At 44.8% G+C, this 25,530-nt stretch overlaps 1 protein-coding gene across 1 annotated transcript in view; it reads left to right on the top strand.

The window, feature by feature from the left end:
- Nucleotides 1-25,530, top strand: part of Sec8 (exocyst complex component secretory 8) — a 112,630-nt gene that overhangs the window by 50,971 nt on the left and 36,129 nt on the right. Inside the window, exons 18-20 of the mRNA XM_077645457.1 lie at nucleotides 689-827; nucleotides 7,106-7,187; nucleotides 11,330-11,540. Coding sequence (XP_077501583.1) covers nucleotides 689-827; nucleotides 7,106-7,187; nucleotides 11,330-11,540 — 432 coding nt within the window. The remainder of the gene's footprint in view (nucleotides 1-688; nucleotides 828-7,105; nucleotides 7,188-11,329; nucleotides 11,541-25,530) is intronic.

A 25,530-nucleotide genomic window follows, 5' to 3' on the forward strand; every position in this document is an offset into this window, starting at 1 on the left:
TATGGTTCTAATACCGCAGCAGCTGTGCTCAAAAATCTCATTGCCGGGAAGCGTAATCATCCTTTTCACACAGCCTTCATTAAAGGCAGAAGGTAGAAAATTTCCTTTGTGGCTTTTCCAAAAATGCTATGATGTGAATTTTACGGTGGATAAATACTGAGAGACCTTTGAATATTTTTGTGTACTTGAGAGCTTGGATTTCATGAACTACCATTGTACCTGCAATGAGTTTCTCTATGTCCAGCTGTAAAAACAGCTTCAACTGAGCCCGTAGCAGAATGCATGTACTAGATGATGCCGCATTTCTAGATTTGACATGGCTTTACAAATACAGACACTGTTATTTCAGTGCCTGTACGATGTTGGGGATTCCCTCATTGTGGATGCACTAGCTTGACAGAAGTGGATATGCTGTACTTGTGGTGCCTGACATTGCAGCCTGTTTTGAGCAGGAACTGTGCTGTGTAAGAAAAACAGATTATCAGCGACGATTGCAGCGAGTGAACATAATGCAATGAGGTTTGTGGTGGCAACATGTTGCTCCTGCTGTTAATAAAAGGAGCGCGCAGTATTTCAAAATGTGCCATGTTAATTGTGATGAACTGCAGTAGTTTACACAGCTGTTCAAACAGGCATGTTGTTTTCTCACAGAGTTGTGATGTCACTGCCAAACTGTCCTTTCTTACAGAGCACGCTGTGTGTAGACCAGAGTTTGCAGGGCTTGCAGGAATTGATGCAGGCGTTGCCCATGTATGTGGAGCATTTCCTTGGCCTGGCCTGTACCATCCTGCAGAACTACAAGGAGACCAGCCAGGTGGCTTACAGAGGTGTGTTTCCAATGTCACTTTTGGCACAGTGCTCAAACTAATGTTCCTGGAATCCTATGCATTTATGGAATTTTTGTCATCATGATTTGTTACGCACGTTATTGCTGCATATGTTATTTTACAAGTCATCATGTAGCCAACTTTGAACTGCAACATGGTAGCCATGCGGGCTAGTTGGTGTGGTTAATGAAACCAGCTACAAAAATGGGAACACAACAAGAAAAAGAGGAGGAGGAAAAGGGGAAGTTTTCTTGGTTTCACCATTTCCTTCTGATCTTGTGTCTAGATAAGTAGCTTATAAAAACTCACTGTTGAAAATAAATTTTAGTTAAATTTCGCGCTTGCCGTCTTAGCGCACCCCTATGCTAAGAAGTACTCAGGACAGTGCTAGACTAAGAGCCGCATGGAATGTTACCCATGGGTAACGTAACCTAAAACACGCTCAACCTTCAGGCAGCCAAGGCACAGACAAAATATTTTGTTCCATTCCTACATGTGTACATTGTAGCTGGTACTCCGTAACGGTGTGCATGTGAAGAATGAAAGAAGCAGAATATTTTGTCTGTGCCTTGGCTGCCTGAAGGTTGAGCATGTGTTAGGTTACGTTCCCCATAGGTGTTTTACATTCCACGTGGCTATTAGTCTAGCGCTGTCCTGTGTACTTCCTCTTCTTTTGTTTCCATTTTTTGCTGGTTTCATTATGTTTATTTATTTAACAATACTGTCAACCCTCTTACGAGGGTCCTTATAGTGTGCGTAATGAAGAAAATCAGACTTCAAAGAAAACAATATTCGCAAACACTGAATACATCAGCATAAAATGGCACATTAACAGAGTAGGTCATCTAGGGCTGTTCAGATTCAGGCAGATCACTTTTTTCCATAACACACATTGGCAATATATTCCATATTTCAATTACTTGAGGGAAGAAGGATTGTCTAGTATCAGCACGTATCAGTGTTGTAGGGCTGGATAACCTGATTATGATTTGCTCTAGAGCTTGTTTTTCAGGTGCTTGTATGTCTGCTTCTTTCCCGATATTGATTTGTCCGAGGACTATCTGGAATAATAGTTTCGATCTTTTCTTTTTTGTCTGCATGTTTCTCATGTTTGAGCCAACAACATTTAGTTGTGCTGGTTTGGTTGTGGTAGGGCAGTGGTGTGACTGCTTTGCCCTTCTTCACCCGGAAGCAAGACTTTGCTGAACCTTGCTACATTTGAACAGTGTGTGGGCAGTCTGTGCTTCTTTTTTTTTTTGTCTTTGCAAGAGCTGAAGCATTTTGTTGTGTAACATTTGCTCGCTTCTTTCATCCCAACTAGTATGTGATTATAGTTGTGCGGCCATTGTAAAATGAGGGCAGTGTACGTTCTTCCTGCATAATGTCACTTGTTGTTCACTCCCAGAAATGTTTTTTACTTCCAGAACATGGCATCAATTCACTTTTAGTGGTTTTGAATCAGTTTGAAATGTTGGAGTTGTTAAATGAATTCTCTGATTACCAGTGATAGGATCCCACACTACACCTTGCATTCTTCTCACATGCCTGATTGACTTAATTTATTTTGTCTGCAAATTATGCATCATGTCACATGATTTCACTGAGTAATATTGACAACGACTAATATATGGTGCCTTTATACACCATGTGATTCAGTGTTGGTAAAACATGACATGCCCGACTACATTGGCGAAGACAGTAATTCACTCTGTCGTGCAGAATGATCCACATGGTTGATCAGACTGCGTTTCTCAGCTGTGGGCTGCATGCGTTTTGACTCTGGGACACCTAAGCATGCCATGCTGCTTGTATGATGAAAGGCCGCTGCCAAAACAATGTTGTGTCAATGTATTTGAGCCAAAACTGCTTCATTCAGTCTTTTGTATAGATTAATTTTTAGGAGGAATAAGGTAATACCTCATTGATAGTCTTTTGTATAAATTAATTTTAAGAGGAATTAAGTAATAACTCGTTAACACGTTCCCTGTTCATGTGATGCTCTAGTTCATATGCTCAAAATCGCAGGCATCAAAAATATACCAGAGAGTTCGTTTTTCTGCCGGTTAATATGTTCCTGGATAACACGATTGCCCAGCTGCTGTGTTCAAAATTTCAACAAATTCTGGTCATATACAGTCGAACCCCGCTACAACGAAATTCACGTGGTGCGCGAAAAAATTCGTTGAGGCGAAAACAGCCCAAAAACACTGTCAGGCTGGACAACATAGTCCCAAAACATCATCAGGATCATTGACAGCGTGCTCTGTGAGATGCCGAAGTTCACTGCATCATCTCCCTTTTTCCTGCCGCTGGATGCCGCACTGATAATTCGTGCCTTCTCTTCAAGAGAAAGGAACTTCCGCTTCCTAGACAGTCGCCATGCTCGTGTCGATTGCAGCGCCCAAGCACAAGTGAAAAAAACTAGGGCAAACGCGCTGCTGCTGTTGCCAGGCTGCTGCGTCCTTTGGCGACGGATTGGTTGCAGCTCAGGCTTGGAAGAAAATGGGAGCTTGCGCCCGCGCCTTGTCGCAAGGCAGCCAGCCCGATTGTCATCACCACCATGCAGTGGCGGTCTTCAGGTGCGTTTGAATGAGTGGATCAATTGGTTCCAGCGAAAGTTTAGTAAAACAAAGCAGCGTGGACCTACGGAAGTACACAGATGAACGGCGATATGTTTTTTTTTATTGTAGAATAGATTTTTAAACCCAGCTTCGCATAGCAAAAATTTCGTTGAAGTGGAAACACGCCCCAAAAATGATTCGTTGTGATGAGAAATTTGCTCCATAACTTTCTATGGCGAGCTGACGGGGAATTGGAAATATTTTGTTGAAGCGACGTTTGTTGTATCGGGATTCGACTGTAATACGTTTAGGGACCAACCGCACATGTGCAAACATACAGGTGGGCTGAACATGGGGCATGTGACAAAAGCTGAAAGACAGCATTAGTCACCCTGCATGGTGGCTTTCCTGCAAAGTCTAGATGCTCAGGGGTGAAACTGAAAAAAAATGCGGTAGCGTACGAGTGGGACGTTCTTGCGGGGACGCAACATGAAGAGGAGGAACATAGCGACTTCATTGGGGTGCCTAAGGGCAGGGGGCGAAGTGTCTGAGAACTATAGTGATGCACTTTTGGGCGAGCAGGATGGGTCTGAGAATGAAAAATTGAAAGCAAAGCTGCAACAGTCAGCCACAGTGGCGGTTTTGCTGCTGTGCATAGGTGCAAAAAGGCAAAGCGTATGAAAATGACCAAAAGATTTCAGCTATCTTTGCCATTGACATTGATGAATCAGATGTGTTGCAAAGTTCTTTCCGCGCTTAGGGCAGCGCAATTGCAAACACTAAAAAAAAAATGCGGCAGCGTACGAGTGGGATGTTCTTGCGGGGACTCAACATGAAGGGGCTTGTTCAAACCTTGTTTCAAGAAATGCTAATCGACATTTTTATGAAGTGAAACTGTCGATGAATGCTCTTGTACCTCATTCACCAGTTACATCTTTCAGAATTAGGTTCTTTGGATCAAACGTTTTCCTGGATAATATGTTTATCCCGTGGTTTTTTTAAGGTGCTACGTGCTGTATTCGCTGCTACTTGGCTGCAATTTTTCTTTATGAGTTCCGTTAGAATAAAGAGTTGGAATGTGCAGGATAATGAGACTGCTCTAAAGTAAACCAGACCACTGACTGGATTTAAGTAAAGTGTTGAAATTCACATAACTGCGGCAGCAGCCATCATCATCTCTGCTGCAGCTCGCACAACAGCAGCACCCGGGGGGAGTAGAGATAATAAAGGAGGCGGGAGAGCTGGAAGTAACCTGTCCTCCCTGTCGGTTTGTCCAGCCGCCGTCTTCCTAAGAAATGGAGTCTTCGCTTTGCTATGCCAGCGCGCTCCGCATCCTTTTTCTCGCTGTGCATTAACTGTCTGCACCGCAATTGCACGAGCAACCAAGTGGCGGCAATGCTTGTGTCATGTCTTTTTAGCTACGGCCTGCTGTTTTGCATTGCTCTTGAACATGACCTGTGATGCCACAAAATTGAAAGCCCTGGAGATTGCTGCATCTTCCACGAGAGGTGCAAATCGCACTGGAGCATAATGCGTTATGTCAGGTGCATTCTCCCTTTGTGATCGGAGACGTTCCTCTCATGACGGTTCGTGTTCTTTAGACAAACTTTTTCCTGGTGGGATCACATTTTAAAAGGGCTACGAAATGGATTCAAAGTTGCTGGTAATTGCGTTCATTGTGTAGAATGACTGCTTTTGAGCATTTGCACCAAGTGTGAGTCCTTGAGTGGGAGCCGGCAATTTATTATTAGTTTTTAAAAACCCCATTTTTTTTTAAATTCGCTGGCTGATCGATGTGCGCACAGTGCAATATTTTGCAAGCGGTTTTTCTAAGAGATGTACGTCACTATGGTGATGTCAAGGTGAGCGACAGAGAGCTTGGTGCTGCCATTCACTGCTAGCATGACGTCACAGCTACGCTTCTGGTAAGGGGACAGTCATCTGCGTTGCCATGGCAGCTCAATCTCCTGTAGCTCTGCAGTCGCCACAGCCGCCAGGTGTGGGTGGATTTGAGAAAGAAGGGAACGGGGGGAACGACGCCCCTGCGCAGCCACATGTAGTCTGTAGTTTGTAGCCTGTAGTGGTGCCAGGCAACGAGTCATTGCTGCCATTGCCGGCGTTCAGCAGCCTGTTACTACGCAAGGCATACTTGTACAGTTCGAAGCTTATCACTGTGGTCACTTGCAGATGCTGTGCCTTGAGGTCCGTGACCACAATGCACTCGCAATGACAGCGGTGAAACGTACACATGTTGTACTAAAGAAACTGCAAAATAATAGTTGGAGGTGTAGCATTCCAAGTCCTGCTTGTGTTGTATTGCCTTGTGTGCCATGCTGGCAGTACAGCAAAAATGGCAGCTGATTTGCGTAGTCTAGCCAAATGCGAATATGTGCGCAAGCAGGGTGTGTTTGCAATTTTTGCATCATTAAACATTGTTATGCTCATGTGTTTGTCGTGGTTTGTCTTCCCAGTGGAAAGTGAGCCACCTGCCACCTAGGCTATGTGACCTTCCGACGTCACAACCTGCCAGGTGTGTGTGTGTGTGCGTGCGTGCGCACACATGCACACGCACTGACACACACACGTACTTCTAGTGGCCGTTCCCCGCATTTAGTCGTCAATGCTTGTCTGGCACCTGCTTCTGGCAGGTGGCCCCCTGCCACGGTGGGCAGGTTGCCACCTGCCAAAAGCAGGTGTTGGACAAGCACTTGACGGCTAAATGCGGGGAACGGCCACTAGAAGTACTAGTGCAATAGAACTGGAGAGGGCCATGTGCCACTTTCTGTGGCTGTTTTGAAGTTTTAGTAGCCGGAGTAAATGACAGGTACTAGTGCAACAAACACAAGACATTTTGTTATATCATGGTGTTGAAGGCAGTACCAGGAATGTGTAAATTCTAACTGAGTCATGTAAACGTAAGAAATATTTAGTTATTTTGCTGCCATGATACCAAGAATTCATGTTAGCATCTAAACTGAGCTATGAAAAGAAGCATGGCAGGCTTTCATCGCACAGTTTCCTTGGTTTTGCTAGTGCAGGTGCTTGGCGCAGGCCTTTTATCTCATTCTGACGCCATGGTCTGCAAGCGTACATTTTCATCATGATCTGGTGGTGTGGCCCAACATGTAGTTCCTGTATGGAAGATACCTTGTGCATAAATTTGAGAACGCTTCGAATGTGTTGTGCTTGTAGTAACAGCATCAAATATGCGCAAACAGTTTTTGTTTTATTCTGCTATTTTCTTACCTTTGCTGACAATTTGAAAACACCACTGCAGTGAATGATTTGTATATTGTGAAAGCTCTTAAATTAACTAAATTTCACTGTACTGTCATCTCTACTGTGGCCAATAACAGGAAAGGCGAGAAAAGGCTGAGGCTTTGTCTAGTTTGACTCTTGTCTCTCGCAGTGTGTAGTGACACCTCTTGTCTCATCTACCTTCTGGTAATCATTTTTCCTAATACCGTTGTCATTCAGTAGTAGTGAAGTATGTTAACTGAAATGTGATGTTTACAGCAAATGACAAAAAACTGGTGTGTGTTGGCATTGGCTTTGGGTAGATCAGCATTCAAGTGCTTTTGGTCAAGCCAAATCTGCTTTCCACAGAACTGTTTTGCAAAGTTTCACTACTTTTTGATGGGATCACTGATCTTCGCACGCTTTGTTTTGTCTATTTAATATGCCCAGCTCTTCATGCAGCTGTAATGTGATATGCAGGCATTGTCCAGCCTGAATCCGAAGACAAGCGCATCATCAGTGCAACATGGGCCAAGGATGAAGACATCAGCCGCTTTTTGATGTGAGGTTTTTTTGTTTTAGTGTACAGGCTCTGGTGATGTAGTGTTCAGGAAAGGAAAAGTGTGCTGAATGGAAAAATTGTGGATGGTTAGGATAGAGCATCATAAATCCTGATGATATGTCTGGAAAAGAACTAGGGAGGTTGGTCATTTACAAAAGGGAGAATGTTGGTAAAAATGTCTTGGTGATATGCAGCAGAGAGGGCTTTTATTATCATGTGGTATGATGAGTGGTATGTAGTGGGGCCTAGGTTAGTCCTGTATGTGTATACCTGTGCCAGTGAGCCATTCTGTATGTGTGGAACTACTCTAGTCTTCTGTTACAGTGGACTTGAAATGACGTCTCCAATTTTTTTTTAGGTGCTAGATGGAATCCATCTCAAGAGGCACTTTCGGAGTAGTCTGCATAGAATTTCACTACTAATTTTGTGAACATGTTGACTGAACATGTGAACTGGACTTAGCACCAATGTTTACAGTCTAACACGATTATATCGAACTTGATTAGATGAAATTATCCTTTAAATTGAATATTTCTGAGCTCTGTAAAGCTACAGTGTGAACGTGTAGCAAAATGTACAGCTACATCATGCAAAAATTAGCCGTCACGTCTGATGGATTGAACTTTAGGCAACACCAGTTGATTCAAGAAGCTGGCTTTCTCTCGGCACATCTCTGGAGGTAGGTTAGCTTTCCCGCATGGACCTGCGGGTGCTCTTGGTGCTACGGTGCTGCGTAGTGTATGCAGACCAATGATGACACGGATTTTCCATGACGTAGTCTGTGGGCGCATACCCACTCAACCAGAATATGTGTTTCTAGTGCGTTGCACCAGTTGTGCCCGCGTTGTCTCGCAGTTTGCACATACATACATACATACGGTGCGTCATACTGCAGCCAGCAATTTCGCATGGTTTTCATTGTCTCTGCGTGCGCGCTGGCTGCTGCGAAACAGCAGATCCTCTCCTCTTTCTTGAAACTCGAAATTATCAAGCGAGTTGAACAAGGTGGAAAAAAATCCAAAGTCACTGCAGCTTACAAGATTCAGAGAAGCATGCTGAGCACTATTTTGAAGAACAAGGCTGACATTCGGGCTTAACTGGAGAAGAGACCCGGCGGAAAAAGCAAGTTTCAGTGATGCTTGCAGAATGTGCTTTCGGTTCCAGTGACCTACAGGTCGAATCGAAGGGCATGGATGACCTGCAAACTTTTCGCCTAGTGCTTGAAGTCTTGTAATGACGACCTGGTAGGCCAAGATCACGACATCCACCTCATCGTAGGTGGCCATACTCACTGCTACTGTGCTAGTTTCAGCCACCTTGCACTTCGTTTCCCACCGCCAAACGCTATGTCAGTGTTACAACCCTTGGACAAGGGTGTAATCCACAGGGTGAAGGCTGGTTGTAGGAAATGTCTGATTGAACAGCTCCTGCAGAACCTTAGGACTGGAAGAGACCTAAAAATCGACCTCTTTGATGCCCTCTCTATGCTGATTGGTCATGGAATGATGTCAAAAATGAAACTATACTGAACTGCCTCTGACAGTCTGGTCTCTGCTTTCCTGGAGAAGACTGAGCAAATTCTTTGTAGGGTGAGCTTGATGAAGCCGTCTGGTGTCTTGATGATTTGTGAAACCTGTTGTCCAAATTTCCTGGCACTATTTGTCATAGGACAGCCGTAGACGACTTTGTCTCTATGGGCTATGACGTTGAGACTGCGGGAGAGCTTGCGGGCAAAGACATCATTGCCAACATCGCAGATAACCAGGACACTACTGGTGTGAAATGTGAGAACTTGAGAGAATCTGTATCCACGTGTTTCAACTGGCTCTGTGTGCTCGGCATAGTTCGTTACTATTGCGCATCAATAGAAGGCTGTGGTCTCAGCTGTTCAGAGTCCATTGGTAACATTGAAAAATGTGTTCCCTCCGAAGCAACGAAGATGAAGAAACATAAACAACAGGATCCGGAATCAGTATATTTCAGGGCTTAGTTTGGGTTCGCGCCTTTTGGGTTCAATTCCGGGTTCAGCTCCAGAGCAATATTCTGTTCTGGTTTGAACAGGTTGAGCGTCAAAAAAAAATTCTGAACATTGATGGGTTTTTAATCAACCTTGTTACGCTGCTTACTTTCTGTGTGACAGCGGTATACAAAATAAAAAAATGCAAAATTTGTTTATTACAAGATATTTTTTGCTTTATCCACATTAACTTACTGTCCTGGCGCCTGGCTGCTGACCCGAAAGATGTGGTTTTAATCCCGGCTGCGGTGGTCTAATTTCAGTGGAGGCGAAATTCTAGAGGCCCGTGTGCTGTGCGACGTCAGTGCACGTTAAAGAACCCCAGGTGGTCGAAATTACCGGAGCCCTTCGCTGCAGTGCTCCTCATAGCCTGAGCATCTTTGGAACATTAACCCCCCCCCCCTCCAAATAAAATCAGTAAATAAAGTTAACTTACTGTCTGCTGCAAAAAGTGTAGGAATTTCGGACAAGAGCCTCAAAATTAAATTATAATTTATGTAAATTGGCTGTGAATGCACTAGAAGTCATCTGATGAGGTACTTGCATAAGCCAAAAAGTTGGTGAATTTTGCATCTACAAAACTCTCCAGCTTCAACGGTTTTGGAGTTAGTTGGAAATTTCTCCTCCACAGGGGTGCCGTCAGGACCGTCACATGTGCCCTTTACCTTACTGCACATTATTGAGAGAGGAAGCCGTCCTGTATTGGCAGGTACGGACACATTTTTGTCACCGCAAAACCGACTTGCTGGTTACCCCACCAGCCCACATTCAACATGTATCTTATGCCCAGGCTACAGCATAGTATGAGAATGTGCGAGCACCCCTCAACCGCTCATTCCTCACCCAAAAAGAGCCTCATGGGAAAACTGGCTCTCCCTAACAACCAAGAGCTTACCAAACATATTTTAATGCAATAGCATTAGGAGGGCCATAAAGGTGAAAACTGTCTAGAGGTGTCGGCATAAGCATTGGAATCTGTGTGAAGCTGCCACCTTCTAGGTAGTGTCTGAGGGGATTTGCCTCTCTCCACCTGTCAGCTGCCCCTCCAATCTTGTAGGGGACTCTGACAACAGCAGGCCTACATGCAAAATATACAGCCTCTCAAAGAACTGTCTGTGCAAAGGGGAAGCTTATGGTAGGCATTTCTTCTCACAGTGCTTGGGAAGAGCAGCCTGGGTTTTAAGCCCCACAGGTGGCTGTATTTGAATATTTGAACCAGCCACCTGCCAGTGCAGTGGCGCATCACTTAACCCCACTGCACCGCTGTGCTAGTAGTGTTATGAGGATTCGCCGCAATCTAACAATGCGACACATTTTGCGTAGTTGCATAGCCAGAATCAGAATAGAATCACAGTTGGAATAGACTGGAGAGTAAAGACTCAAAATTGGCATAGATTGTTGAGTGAAATAAGCATGCTTTCGCATTTCCTCCACATCAGTCCAATTGAGTGCCCCTAAATTTTTTTCTTCAGTCTGTTTGACATTGCCTTTGTAATTTGCTTTATTCATTTCGAGCCCCTATAGCTCAGTATCTTCAAAAACACAGCTAATCATGGCTTCTTGTGGTACAGTGTAATATTAGAATTTCGGTCTATGCTGATGATGTTGCCCTCTTTTGTTCTGATAAAAAGAGTATGATAAAAAAGCACGCTTGGATGGTTTGGGAGCACAAATTTGCAACTTCTTCATCATGACATTGTTGCAAGTGTGAGGAAGAAGGTGCATGTGCTATATGTGTGTGCTAGATCCGTATCATAGAAGTTCTACTGTAGCTCTTTGTGCTGTATTCTGTGGCTGCCCTCCATAACCGTCAGGAAAGAAGGCTGAGGGGCTGAGCTTTTCCGTCAGCTTCATGTGTGTGCTTCAGTGCCAGGCAGTTCTCGTGTAGTACCTGGGGTCTGTAGTAAACTTCATGGCACTTAGTGAGTCCATTTCTGCTGTATGTGTGTGTTTCTTTGTGTATGTCCATTTATTGAATGTTGAGATTCAAGGAATTAAGTTTAGTTTTTCTGAAATGGGAACAATCCTGTAACTATAAGTTGATGCTTGAATTTAAATAAAGCTGGGAACATTTCCGTTATCTGAGAGCAAGGTTGGAACCTGATGGGCACTTTGCAATGTGCAGGTCTCTGCCCAACTGGGCCAACCTGCAGTTGATGAAAGAGAACAGGGGTGCCGTGGATGTCGAGGAGTCACCCGAGGAGGTGCGGCTGCGTAACAAGAAGGAGTCGGAAATCCTCATCGGCAACTTGGCCAGTGGGACGCTTATCCCTCCGCATGAAATCCTCTCCGACGTAGTCCAGCTGCGGGTACTTGCACAGCTACAGGAGAGCCTGGTATGTCTGCTGTTCAGACCTTGTTCTTTGTTCCAGTTTTGTCACATTGTGGATCTGAAGGAGTGTAAGAGCATTGGGTTGTGTGGCCTTATTGAACTGTCAGTAACTTGAGGCTCTTTACAAGATAAAATCTGTATGGGTCCTGCATGCTTGCCTCCGTCATTGCAGCTAGAGCATTTTTCTGGAGTAGAAGGGGAAAAATTTGGTAGCCATTGTTGTGCAAATGACTGTATGCAGCTAGTTTCCCTGCAGGGGCAACTAACTGCAGCATGCAGGTGATGGTGAGTTGCTACACCACGATTTCCCGAACATCCACAAGGACATCCCCGCAGAGGGATGTTGGTGAGCAGTGTGCCATCACCGACCCAAGCACCCACGCTTAGCCGTACGTGGCTTAGCCGTCCCCGAGGAAAAGGGGATCCTGGTGGTTGAACTGATGCCGAGCGTTTGGACCTTTAAGGCCCCTCGGCGGAGGCAAGACACCACTTTGGCCTCAGCTTCCTGTAGACGGCACCTCCAGCCTGACCCGTCCGGGGAAATCGGCAATCGCCTTTTCCTGTCCTCCCCTGCACCTTTCTCTTTCCTATCATCTTTCTTGCAACTTTCCTGTCTCCTCCTTCCTTCATTGTTTTTCCTTCTTTCCTGGCGGCTAGGGTTAACCTTGTGTGGCGAACCACCCTGCATTTCATCATATTTGGTTATAGCTACAGTGTACAACTGGCGTGGGCAGGGCTTTCTTCTAAGTTCCTGTCCCGTCCTCTTGTTGGGCTCCGTGGTGGGCAGTTGGCGCTGTAGCCGAACAACACATACATCCTATGGCCTCCAATTCTCCACAACCTGATTGCCCCGGTGAAAGGAGGCAGACCGAAGTCTCAGCAGAGTTCTGGCAGAGAACCAAAAAAACTTTCGCTAAATATCATGTAATTCACTCTGAAATCCACGAAAAACCATCCTGAATGTTGTGCCCATTCGTCGTGTCAAAATGTTTGACAGAATCCTTAGGCTTAAGGTACAAAGTCAGCAAAAGGGCCAGTGGAGATCTGCTATTGGAACTTGTCAATGAAGCACTGTATACAAAGCTCCCAAACATCCAATCTCTTGGGGATGTCCCTGTGACCGTCAGTGCACATGGAACGTTATCTACAGTCCGTGACGTAATATCTGACTCAGACTTTCTCCACTTCACTGAAAACGAAATTCTAGATGGTTTTGCTGACCAAAACGTGGTCAATGTCCAGAGAATGGCTGTCCGTAAAGATGATAAAGAAATTCCTACAAAGCACCTGAGCCTAACATTCTATGCAAGCACACTACCTGAAACAATAGATGTGGGATACCTGAAAAGCCAAGTCCGACCATACATACCAAACCCCCGCAGATAGTTTACCTGTCAAAGATATGGCCATGAGTCAGAACAGCTGCCACGGTCACAAAACCTGCGCGAAATGTGCCTCAAAAGAGCACGCAACTGAGAACTGCGATGCAGTGGCATCCCTCTATGCCAGCTGCAAAGAAGACCACCCTGCTTATTCCAGGTCTTGTCCAAGATGGAAAAACGAAAAATAAATCATAACCCTGAAAAAAAAAAGCATAACATTCAGAGAAGTCAGAAAAAGGTTGGCACGCACAAATCCGTTTGCAATCACGGTAAAAACTAACTTCATGGATGTGGTGTGCAGGGGCGGAGCACCACACCCTGCTCTGGCCACTGCCCAGGCAAAACCTCTGACAGAGCCATCCCCGCCTCCAGCAAGCGCAGCCAAGGCTACTCTGCCAACCCTGAAAATGGGCCTGCTGGCTTCTCAGCTGGCTGCCCGCAAGGCTTCTCCCAGTCGGGAGAGGTCTCTAATCCATACACCTGCGGTTTTTCTGCAGGCCTCCAGAGCCTCTAGTGAGGTGATGGACACAATGCAAAACTCACCCCTGCTAGCGAAAAGGAAAAGAGAGGACTCCAGTAACAGGACCCTCAAAACCGTGAACATAGGTTTTTAACTGCACCCGCAAAACTCATCCAACATGGCGTTCCTAATTAGTTGGAGTTGTCGGGGACTTTTAAAAAACTACAGTGATATGACAGATCTTTTAAACTCGCTTTCCCCTGTGGCATTATGCCTTCAGGAAACTAACCTAGGTTCTAAACATACAAACATTTTTATATAGTATAAAGTCTTTCGGTGTGATCCGAGAGCAAGCGAGTAGGCTCTCTGGAGGAGCTGCGATTATCATCCGGTCCGGTGTTCCACCCCATGAAATTGAAAAAACCAAATATGAAGCTGTGGCAGTCGCTGTTATTCATTTTAAAACTATCACTATATGTTCCATATATATTAGGGGTGTGCGAACATTGAAATTTTGGTATACGAATCGAATGCGAATATGATTAAAAATGGCTTCAAATATCGAATCAAATATCGAATATTTGTTCAGTACAAAAAAAATTTTCAGAAAATGATAAACAAGCAAATGTTGTTGCCCTTATTTTTTTTTCAAAGTAGTGTATTGTCTTTTCAACTAAAATAAAGAAAACTAGGCTGCCTCAGTACCGTATAAAAAAAGATGATGTGCACAGAAATGTATACTACTTGATTAGACAGCATAACAGTATCCAAACTATAACGAGGTCATGCAAAACAAAATCCGTAAAATGACAATACTGGTAACAAAAAATAACATGATGACTAGTAAAACCTCATTCATTTGGAGTTCAAAGGACTGGAAGAAATGCCCGGTTCATGCGAAGGCCTCGGTTTATAAAATTAACCGTGCCCCCCCCCCACCCCCCACCCCCCACCCCGAAAAAGAAAGCAACCTGCCCAAAATGCGAAGATGCAGTCAGGCCTTATGAGGTGGCTTCTTCGCGCTAACACCTGTAAGCACGTGACGAGCCGCCCGTTTTAGTGTGCTGGAAGAACAACACAAATGCAAGCAAGGGGCCGGGGAACACACACTAACGTCGGAACGGCGAGACTGTTTCTAAAAAGGAAAAAGAAATCACCTGCGATGCGCCAGTCGCCGTCCGAAAGCCACACAGAGCTGGGATTGGACTACCAGCGAATGTGCGGGCCATCAGTTGCAGTTGCTACAGGGCAGCGGCGAAGCTCAGAAACCGAAACTACGCGGCCAGGCTATTTTTTTGACCTAGCGACAGGGGCCTTCCGCTCGTTGTCACGACTGCTGTTACGCCCACTAAAGAGTTGTGCGGGTTACAATGCACCATGCAATAGGCGGGATTTTTACAGGATCGCTTGCTGTATTGCGACAGCTCGACGCGCCCCTTCAGGAGGCTCCCGCAACATTCCGCAAGTAGGGTTTCATGCATAGCGTAGTTTAGAAAACGGGATGACGGAGGTCACGTTCGGAGAGTTATGAAGGCGACAGGACGCATTCCTCGGGTGTGGCATTAAATATGTAAGGTATTACGGAAGGAGTAAAAAAAAAAGTGCGATTTCGCGTTGCGCTTGTTCGATGCGGGCCGTCAGCCATCTTGTTCGCAGCACGTGTGACATGTGGGAAAGTTACTTGCGGAAATTCTCACGTGGTCAAGCCTAGCGGCGTCGGAATGCGATTGGCCCGCGTGATAAACGACGAAGAAGGAAGGGAATAGGACCTGTGTATTGTTTTCCTAGAATTTTTAACTTGATCATCGGCTAATTTGCCCAGATATTGTGGTTTTCCACGGTCGAAATTATAAAAGTCTGCAATATACGATTGCTGGTGAGTATTCGGGAATTTTCGAATACAGTCGCCGACCAATTTTTCGGACACGAAGGGACCCGAAAAATGGTCCGAATAATCGAACAGTCCGAAAAATCTGTGAGGTACAAAAAAATCACTTTATTGAGATGAAGTCTGCTTAAAAATGTCACTGATTTTACCTTGCGGAAAATTTCTCTTGCTGGCCTGTATTTGCACCAAGGTTGTGCTTTCACTGTACACGCTAGACAGCAAGGTCACCGCATTTAGTTGGAATACTTCCTATGCTTCTTTGACGGACCCGGCGGAGCCATGTTGTCCACATTCCGAGTGTGCACCACACCGCTCGTTAAAGGGACACTGAGGAGAACCCTATCAAAATTTTTTTGTTAGCAATATCTAATAGTTCGGCATTTCATGGCTTTGTTGATGCTTGTCCGGGAGCGAAAGATGCATTTATTTCAAAGAAATTTGGATTCGAAGTTGAAAAATTTTTTCCCGCCGCTCCGATTCAAACTCGAGAACTCTTATGACGACACGGAGAACTCTTATGACGACACAGAACGGAGTGACGTGAAACGTGACGTAAACGGAGACTCCGTGATTTCTGGCAGCTAGCGGTGCGGTGCTCAACCTTCCTTTGCAAGCCTCAGAGATTCGTGACATCCATGAAGTAAGGAAAATTCCTCCATGGTGGCGCCTCTTGTCCTAGGAAGTCATCACGCTTGTACTTGCGAGATTGGCCTGTGGCGGCGATACCTGTATTTTGGTTTTTGCTATTTTCTACATTACAAGAGCTTTGTTTTCAGGAAGAGTGGTGATTTTGTGATCAGGAGCTGGTATTCTATGGATACAAGCCAACTTCAATTTCTCCTCAGTGTCCCTTTAAACACACGCAAAGATAAGGCACTTTCCTTTCAAAGCGGCGGAACCGCCGGACGCAATAACAAAACAGCGAACAGATGTAACTTCGTGAAAACTGAGCGCCACTCGGTCAACGCGGTCAGATTAACCCAAGTGACGAAACAGCGAATGGCAAACATATGAGACCCGCCGCGGTGGCTCAGTGGTTAGGGCGCTCGACTACTGATTCGGAGTACCCGAGTTCGAACCCGACTGCGGCGGCCGCGTTTCGATGGAGGCGAAATGCAAAGGCGCCCGTGTGCTGTGCGATGTCAGTGCACGTTAAAGATCCCCAGGTGGTCGAAATTATTCCGGAGCCCTCCACTACGGCACTTCTTTCTTCCTTTCTTCTCTCAGTCCCTCCCTTATCCCTTCTCTTAATGCGCGGTTCATGTGTCTGCCAAGATGTGAGACAGATACTGCGCAATTTCCTTTCCCCAACAACCAATTTTCAATTTTCAACGTATGAGACGAGCAATAACTGTCCGCGGCATCATTGGCGACAAAAGCAAGTTGACGGCGATGACAATCCGACTGCCACCTCAAAGTCTCAAAGATCGCAAGGGCCTCTACTGGTAAAAATGAGGTACAGAAAGTATGTCAAGCCAATCCAACTGCAGAGTAAATTCACCTAAATCCAAGATGGCGCCTTTCGCGCTGGCGAAAAGCCGATAAAATGGCAGATTTTGTCCCGCAGGCAACTGAAATTAGTCCGAAAAATCGAACTTTCGGACCTTTGAAGTCCGAAATATCTGTCGCGAATATGTATGTGCTTCTATGGGGTGACTGACGGTGCCTCATCAAGGTCCAAAGTATCCTACAAGTCCGAATTATTGGAGTACGAATTACCCGTCAGCTACTGTAATAACTTTATTACACTCGAGGAAATCCATAAAGTCCTGTGAGCTGATAAACGAACAGCACCCGGCCCTGATGGAATACATTACGAGATGCTGGCACACTTTTCCGAAGCTTCAGTATAAGCACTTTTACTGTTCTTCAACAAAATACGGAAACTAGGAAAAATACCAGGGGCTTGGAAAAAAACAGTTATTGTCCCATTCCTGAAGCCTGGAAAGCCACCAACCTCCGCTGGTAGCTACAGACCCATAGCACTTACAAGTTGCCTTAGCAAATCTTTTGAAAGTGTATTGAATATTAGGTTAATGTTTGTCCTCGAATCCCGTAAGCTTCTTCACATCCACCAATGTGGATTTGAAAACCAATGTTCAACAGCTGACCATCTCCTCTGCCTTGAAAACACTGTACAAGAAGCATTCATACACAAGCAACACTGTCTGGCAGTATTTTGTGACATGGAAAAGGCTTACGGCACTACCTGGAGGTTTAGGATTCTCTACAATCCAGCAGACTTAGGTATCCTTTGAAGGATGTTGAACTGCTTGAAAGATTTCCTGTCTTATTGTTCATTTCGGGTATGCCTGGGTTCAACACTTCACAAAAAATTCGTTCAGTAGAATGGGGTACCGCAAGGTTGTATGAGTACTACGCTGTTTGTCGCAAAAATGAATTCCATAGCTAGAATAATTCCCAAGTCAGTGATATACTCAGTATGTGTCGACGACCTTCAAATTGCATGCGCATCATCCAGCTTATCAACCTGTGAAAGACAGATACAACTCATACTCAACAGACTAGCAACATGGACGGACAGAAACGGGTTTATGTTCTTCCCGCAAAAAACAGTTCTTTCTCGCTGAAAAGAGGCTTGCAGAACGACCTCGCCCTACACCTAAATAAAACCATGCTACCAATAAAACTAGAACAAATTTTTAGGCAAAATAGTTGATAAAAAAAACTCACATTCCTGCCCCACATAAACACAGTAAAAAAGAAAGCCTCCCAGTCTCTACACATACTCAAAGTGCTCCCAGGGAAGTGTTGGGGGTTTGATAGAACATGTCTTCTGCACATCTATCGCTCTTTGGTACGTTCCTCCTTAGATTATGGGTGCATTGTGTATGGTTCACCAAGACTGTCATACCTAAAAAAACTGGATCCAGTACACAGCTCAGGCCTACGTCTGTCGTGTGCCGCATACAGGACATCTCCCATAGTCAGCCTCTATGCAGAATCCAATGAACCCTCACTTGAAATCGGAAGAATGGCTTTAATTTGTGCATACGTCTTTAAAGTAAGGTCTCTACCAAAACACATCTGCTTAGCAATCGTAACGAAATGTTCTTCTAGGATAATATTCACAGAGAAACCTCCAGCTACCTGACCACTGATATTGTGATTCGAAGAAATATGCCAGAATCTCAATATACAGGACACATTACGTGACATTGCCCAAAAACGAGATCCACTGCCTTCATGGTCCAATTTTCCTCAAATCTGCGATTTCACTCTTACACAGTTCCACAAAAAAAGACTTCACAACAACATATCATACAAGAATTTCTTGCACTTGAGGTAATATACGGCGACTTCACAGATTTTTATACTGACGGTTCGAAAACGGATAGTTACGTTGGCAGCGCAGTTGTACGAGGGAACTGGGAAGTATCAGTACAACTTCCGCAGTGTGCATCCATTTTCACTGCCGAATGTTATGCCATTTCTGTAGATGAAGAAAAATTAGTGAACGAGAGCCTCACGAAGAGTGTTATATACACAGACTCCCTAAGTGTACTTACATCTCTTCAGTCTGGAAATGCAATCACTCCACTACTTGGTGACATCACACACAACATAGTAACAGCCACAGTTCGAGGACAAAACCTAAAACTCTGCTGGGTCCTGAGTCATGTCGGGTCCCAGCAGCTCGTGCTATGATGTTAAGGCATCTTCTCGGTTCTCATACCAGGTGCAAGCGCTGTTCTCCAGGCTAAAGAAGGCGTTTCAAAGCTTGGTGGCGTCGTTGCACTGGTCGAACGAGGCGACCTGTTCAAACTGGACAAGCCAGTCTTCGATGTCTTCGAGCTGACTGCTGTGGAATGGTTTTGACAGTCGCAGGTTTTGTAAAGTGTAGCAGGCTGCAGCTTGCATGACAGGTCGACAGGTTGGTGTTGTGGTAAACTCCAAAGGCCCGTGCTCAGGAGGCAGGCCTTGGTTTCTCTGGCTAGCACAGTGCGCAGGGGTGACGACTGGCAAAGGACAGGAGTCCAAGGTGTGCGGAGTAGCATAGGACATATGCTGAGATCGTTACGCAGCGCCTACACCAAAATATGTCATGAAAGACAGGGCGACAGTTCTCCGACACACAATATTCGGCAGCCAACAAGCGCGAGACACTTCAACGTTTTCACCTTCATGCACCATCTGAGAACACCAGGTGGCAATATGTTACCCAATAATTACAAAGGGCTTATCTCGAGCACCATATACCAACAAGCCCCAAGGAATCAGACCACTCCTCCGTTTTGAAGAGAAATGCCAAGAATTGGACTTAATTAGGCATGTGCAAATAGTTTTTTGATTCAAAGCGAATTTGAATTGAATAGTAATTTCTTAGAATAATTTTGAAGCAAATATTTTGAATACTTCTAGCATAGAAAATAGGTTGAAAGGCACAATATGCATTTTTAAAAAACACATATTTTTTGAGCACACAAGGCTATTACATAAAAAAAAAATAATAATAAAGTGCATTGAACGTTTGTCACACTCATTGAAGCTGTGTTGACGTCCTGCAAAAGTGTTCATTGGAAATTGGGGAGTTGGCCTACATGTCGAGCTGACATACCGTATTTTCCGGACTGTAGTCAGTGTACTGTACGTTTTTAAAAGCTGAAATTTCGTGTTGTGTGGGCTATACAAGGTTTATTTTTTTAACTTGTTTGGCAAAGCAGAAGAAGCCTAGCCTAACAGTCGAAGCAATAATTACATGGCCCCGCCGGGCCTACGACATTTTACCCCGCTAAATCACAATGAAATCAGCTCTCATTTGCGATCAGCTTCGATATGCAAGTGACTGCTGCTCGTGGTGGCTGCTTTTTGATCAGCGCTTGGATTTGTGAGCACAAATGCAAAACCTCAGTGAATAATGCCAGCGGCGGAGAAGTAATGCCTCGTGCTATGGCCACTGATGAAAGCACTTGGGGAGTTCATCAATAGCTTCACGAAAGCCAAACTAGAAACTGCTGCAGATTCTGTCAGATTCTGACAGCAATGATGACACTGGCGAGGCATGGTCGAGTCCAACATGCTTGACTTCTTTTGTTTCGACAGACCCGGTGAAACAGATTTTGACAGGTTTTTTAGTCTCACTTCCATGTGGTCTATGAAAGGTCCAGAATTTTACTGCTTTACAATTAATTTTTTGCTTACCGACTGTATACTGCTTGCTGACAATCTAAAAAAAACTATTTTCAGCCAAAATTCGCCTCTATAGACTATATCCTGAGTGGGGGCTATCTAAGCAATAACATCTTTACTTTAAGCCTAAATTTTTCCCTGTGGACACTATACATCAAGTTTGGATATAGTCCAGAAAGTACGCTATTTGTGGGGTGTTAGACCTATCTATGAGACCCCCATGGTCTCATGAACTCTATGAACTCGCAGACTCTATGAACATCTGCTAGGCGTATGCACTGTGCGCCCAGCGCCACCCCGCATCAGGCATCGGAAAGGGGCACCCGTCGTGATGTGCCTCGTGCTAGCTTCCCTCCGTGCTTGTGCCGTCGTGCTTGATTCTCGAATTTCACGCGTAGAAGAGTGGCTCCTGCACCTGCAGTCTGCTCCATGGAGATCAGAAGTGTGCATCCTCTGATTAGAGAACTGATTTAGCATAGTGCGATCCGCAGCTGCTATGGCGATCCTGTTCCGCGGGGAGCCACTGCATATGTGCAGATCGCCCTGGGGATGCCAGAAGGGGCCATGCGCCGGCCAGCTGTTTGCACACCTGCGCCATCGGGACCATCGGGACTAGCGCCATGTAAAAGTGGATCACGCTATGCTAAATTTCTCTCATGATGATGCACACAGTTGTGCCGGTTACGCCACGTGCACACCACGGGTATCACGGCCACAGACACCTTGCAGGTACAGATCTGGGCGCCCCGCTTCCGCCTGCTCGCGTCTGTTGCCCCCGAGTGTGCGCAAACCGGCTCCGGCAGACAAGTGGGAGCGTAGGCACGCGATGCGGAGTTGGGGCTTTGGTTGCGTGCATGCCACGTTGCGATCCCGGAGCACGAAGCAAGAGTTACAGAAACGTTATTTACTCGGGAGGAATACTTTGATTTTCGAATACCAAACATTCGGTTCAAATTGAATATCGAATGCTTTACTATTGAGCCGAATATTTGAAATTATTGAATATTTGCACAGGCTTAAACATAATGAACACATTGCTTAATATAGCCCGCAAACCTGATTCACTCCCATCTTGCCTGCCTTCTACATGCAACTTCACATTAACACATTTTCAGAAAAAACGAACACCGCATAAACATTTTTTGCACTGAATGAAAAATAACGAGGAATACACAGCATTTTAACCAATTTTTCAATATAGGTACGCTATTTTAGAAGTGCCATGGTATGAAACAATTGGGAAAAAACAGTAAGGATACCTCAGTATGCATCCATCATCACTGCTGAGTGCTAAACAGTCTCTGGCTGTAGAAAAAATAAGAAATAAGAACATCGAGAACAGTATCATTTCACTGATTCTCTGAGCATACTCGTCTCACTTCTCCACAGAAAGAAATGCAGTTACACCACTGATCGTCGACATCATACACAACATAACACATGTCATAACACAGTGACATGACATAAAATTTTGTTGGGTTCCCATCCTCATCGGAATCAATAGCAGTGAGAAAGCAGATGTATGTGCTGCACAGTGCCAAGCTTGTGCAGCACATACATCTGCTTTCAAGAGAGCAAACATTCTCAACAAATATGGTATGAAGTTGGTACACTCTAAGCTAAGATATAAATATCAGTCTAAATGGAATACTGAAGCAAATATTAAGCTACACCTAATAAAACCTGTCATAGCAGAATGGAAGCCATGCTCACACCAAGAATGATTTATTCATTGAAGTCATCTTATGCCACCTTAGGGTTGGGCACACACGCCATACACACAGTTTTATTCTTGCAAAAGAAGAGACACCAACATGCGAGCTGTGCGGAGAAGTGATCACCATAAATCACATTTTATGTTCATGTGCAAAGCTAGACAAACTGAGGAAAAAACATTTTCCACTGTTTTATTCTGAATGTATACCTCTTCACCCTTGTTTACTCTTAGCAGAAAATGCACTTGTGGACATGTCTTGTGTTTTTACATTTTTAAAAGGAGCCAAACAAACTTTGATACTTTTAAATACATTTTAAAAGTTTTTTACAAAGCAAGCAAATTGTACCCCGTGGTAAGTGCATGATAACCTGAGTCGCTTATGCATCATAAAACACAACACATAGCAGCAGCAGCTAGTTTTCTTATCATTTTCAATTGGTGTATGCCTGTCTCATTAAGCATTTTGTAGGTTTTCTTCCTCTGGGGTAATTGGTTTTGGCATTGTGTATCTGAGCCGCAATCTCCTGCAGTGATGGGCAGTGCCCCATGTGGTCATGAGAGAAAGGCGTGTGCTGCAGCTCTTGCCCATTGTGCCTCTGGCGGTGTGGCCCAAGCAATTGTCTTTTTTAACTGCCCTTTCTGCTCTTTGTCATTTCTTTGTCCTGTAAGGTCTGTTTGCCCTCTCTCTGCGAGCTTCATGGGGCTGGGATGCATTTCTTTTCTTTTAGTCCCAATATAATCGATGAGCTTCATGCTGTGTGGTTGTTGCTGTTGCTAAATTAGTACGGCACCTTCTACGGTAGCATTTCTCATAGCCCACATGCTGCTTTGGGATGTTAAACCCCACAAACCTTTACTAATCTTACACTAATTTGAACTACATTGTAAACTGTCGGGGAAATGCTTGTGTGTGTAGCATGCTACACTGGGGCCCTTGCAACATCGCTGATAAAGTTGACTTCCGCCAGTTTAGCCGGATGGAGACACATTAGATGAGCTTGAATTCGCAAGCCCAGTTTAACATTTGCATTAGACATTTGTTTTCTCGGGATACCTTGCGATGGTGGCCTGAAGCCAGCACTTTTCAAATGACCTTGCAGTACGGATATGCACTATAAAGCCTGGTTGGTGTTGTCTTTGAGTATAGAGAAGAATTTTGTGACTGAAAGTGCAGTTTCCACCTCAGCTACTGCTGTTCATGGTTCCTGAGCATCTTCATCTAGAAACAGCATGTGTCAATTCCTCTGTATCTGTCCAGTTGTGCATGCAAGGGGCAGACTTAGTGCGTGCCATGCTTAAATGGACTTTACCTGTTGACAGAGGCCTGATAACTTAAGCAGCTTTTTGTTTTTTTGCACTTTGTGTGGCTTGTTTAAGCTACTTGTTGGCAGTTCTTTATAGTTCAAATTGCATCAATACAATACAGTAAAACCTCGTTCATTTGGACTTCAAGAGACTAAACTCATTCTGAACTATTTGAATGCCAATTTATCAAATGCTCCCCAAAACTGCCAAAAACTGTTTTTATTATAGTGCTGTGAAAGCTTGTTAATTCAAACTTCATTAATCTTAATTTTTGGATAATTTGAGCTGTATGTCTTACCGTCCATGTTCCATTGGAATTTATGCAAAAAAAAAATAGCCCTTTAATACGAACGCGAATCAGCAGCGCCGATAATTTGAACTATGTGTGCACACCATGCTTGGGCAGCCAACTGAGCAATGCACCCACAGGGCTGCGCTGCCTCATCAGGGAGGATGCGGAGAGGGCAAAAACTGCATGTGAGGCTGTAAAGGGTCTCTTCATGTTACTGGTGGCAACTAGCTGCCCCGCATGCTTGCTGTGTGACCTCTGATATTTGTAATTGCTGATCGCAAGAACTTCAATAGCTTGCTGTGTTAGCTTTCGTTGTCGAGTGCTGGATGATATGAGCAGTGCTGAGATACAGCAAATCAGACGTGTCACAGAGTTGCCAGATCTCGTAAACCACAGTTGTGCACAAAACCGCGGTCGGCACAAAATCAGCGAATTGAAGCTTTTACCACTTTCACTGATGCTTGCTGCATCTCTGTCTCAATTTTCTAGTGCCCTGTGCGTTCGGTTCCATGCGAGCAGTTGCAGCAGTTGTCCCAAGTTAAGCCTATGTGGCATGCCGTGGTGCACTGACTTAAAAGTGTCCATCTTCGGTAATAACCGCACCAAAAGGCTTCACAAGAAGATTGAAACCATCACTTGAACTCAATGGCGATCCATTATCCAAGCAGGATATTGCCAAAAAGCACGCTCAGTGGTTTAGCTGTTTGCGACTTGGGGTCGAAAGGCCTGAATCTGACAACATGCAACCGTCCTGGCAACTTTCATTTTCAGCCTAAATGCTCGCGCAACCTCCGCAACTCGCAGGTGTCAGTTTGCAAGTCACAAAAGTTGTGCAACCATTTTGTTTGAAAAGCAGCAGTCAAAGGATGGTTGCATGCTCCTGAATTTTCCAAATGTATTGCGGCCCTCCGCTGTGCAAATTGGGACGTTCTGAATGCCACCCACCTCTTCAGTATTGAAGGTAAAGACAAGGCCCTCTCCGATCTTCAGGTTTTAGAATAGAAGTTGTCCATTGCCTTCTGGGAAAAAGTGCAGAAGGTGGTTACGAAATTTCTTTATAACAATAAATTACGGTAGTCTGACTGCCCAACTGTTTCCCAGTCAAGTACCACATTTATATTCACGTTCCTTGCTTCGAACTTTCGTTGATTCGAACTGTGTTGGTGTCTGTGTGCAGTTTGAATTAACAAGCTTTTACCATAAATTACCGTAATTTACCGGAAAGGGCTGGGAAATAGTCTGGTGTTAAGATGAAAACTGAAAGGCAATGATGATCTTTCACAGTTCTCTCAAATGCTTTACTGCTTGCACACTGTCAAAGATGTTGAAGCAGTAGAACTGCTCTATAGTGGTAAGGGTCACTACCTTCTCCTTCTCACAAGCGGAAGTCTTTCATGTGAAGAGGCTTCACTGCACAAATGGCACGTGACGAGTGAAAAGTTTTGGTGCACTGAATGAATGGAACAATCATGATGACTAGGTGAGGGAAACATGCTTTAGCACTGGGACAGCTACACACTTTCAGGAAGGAAAAAGAAAAGACCAGGGACATGCCACTCAGCATCCGAGAAGGCATGCAGCTGGTCTTGGCTGGCTACCTGGCTGATGCACAGCCAAAGCAGGCATCGCTGCAGACTGACAGCCAAGTGATGGCGCCGTGCCTTTTAAGGCGCAAGCATTAGTTGCTCCATTAACCGAAAGCCCGTCTCTCTCTCTCTCGTGTGTGTGTGTTGACACTCGATGGTACCTATTGCAACCTGACAGGTGGCAGTTAAATTAAGGATTGGTCGCGAGAGGTT

Source organism: Amblyomma americanum, chromosome 1, assembly GCF_052857255.1.
Source record: "Amblyomma americanum isolate KBUSLIRL-KWMA chromosome 1, ASM5285725v1, whole genome shotgun sequence".
Lineage (NCBI taxonomy): Eukaryota > Metazoa > Arthropoda > Arachnida > Ixodida > Ixodidae > Amblyomma > Amblyomma americanum.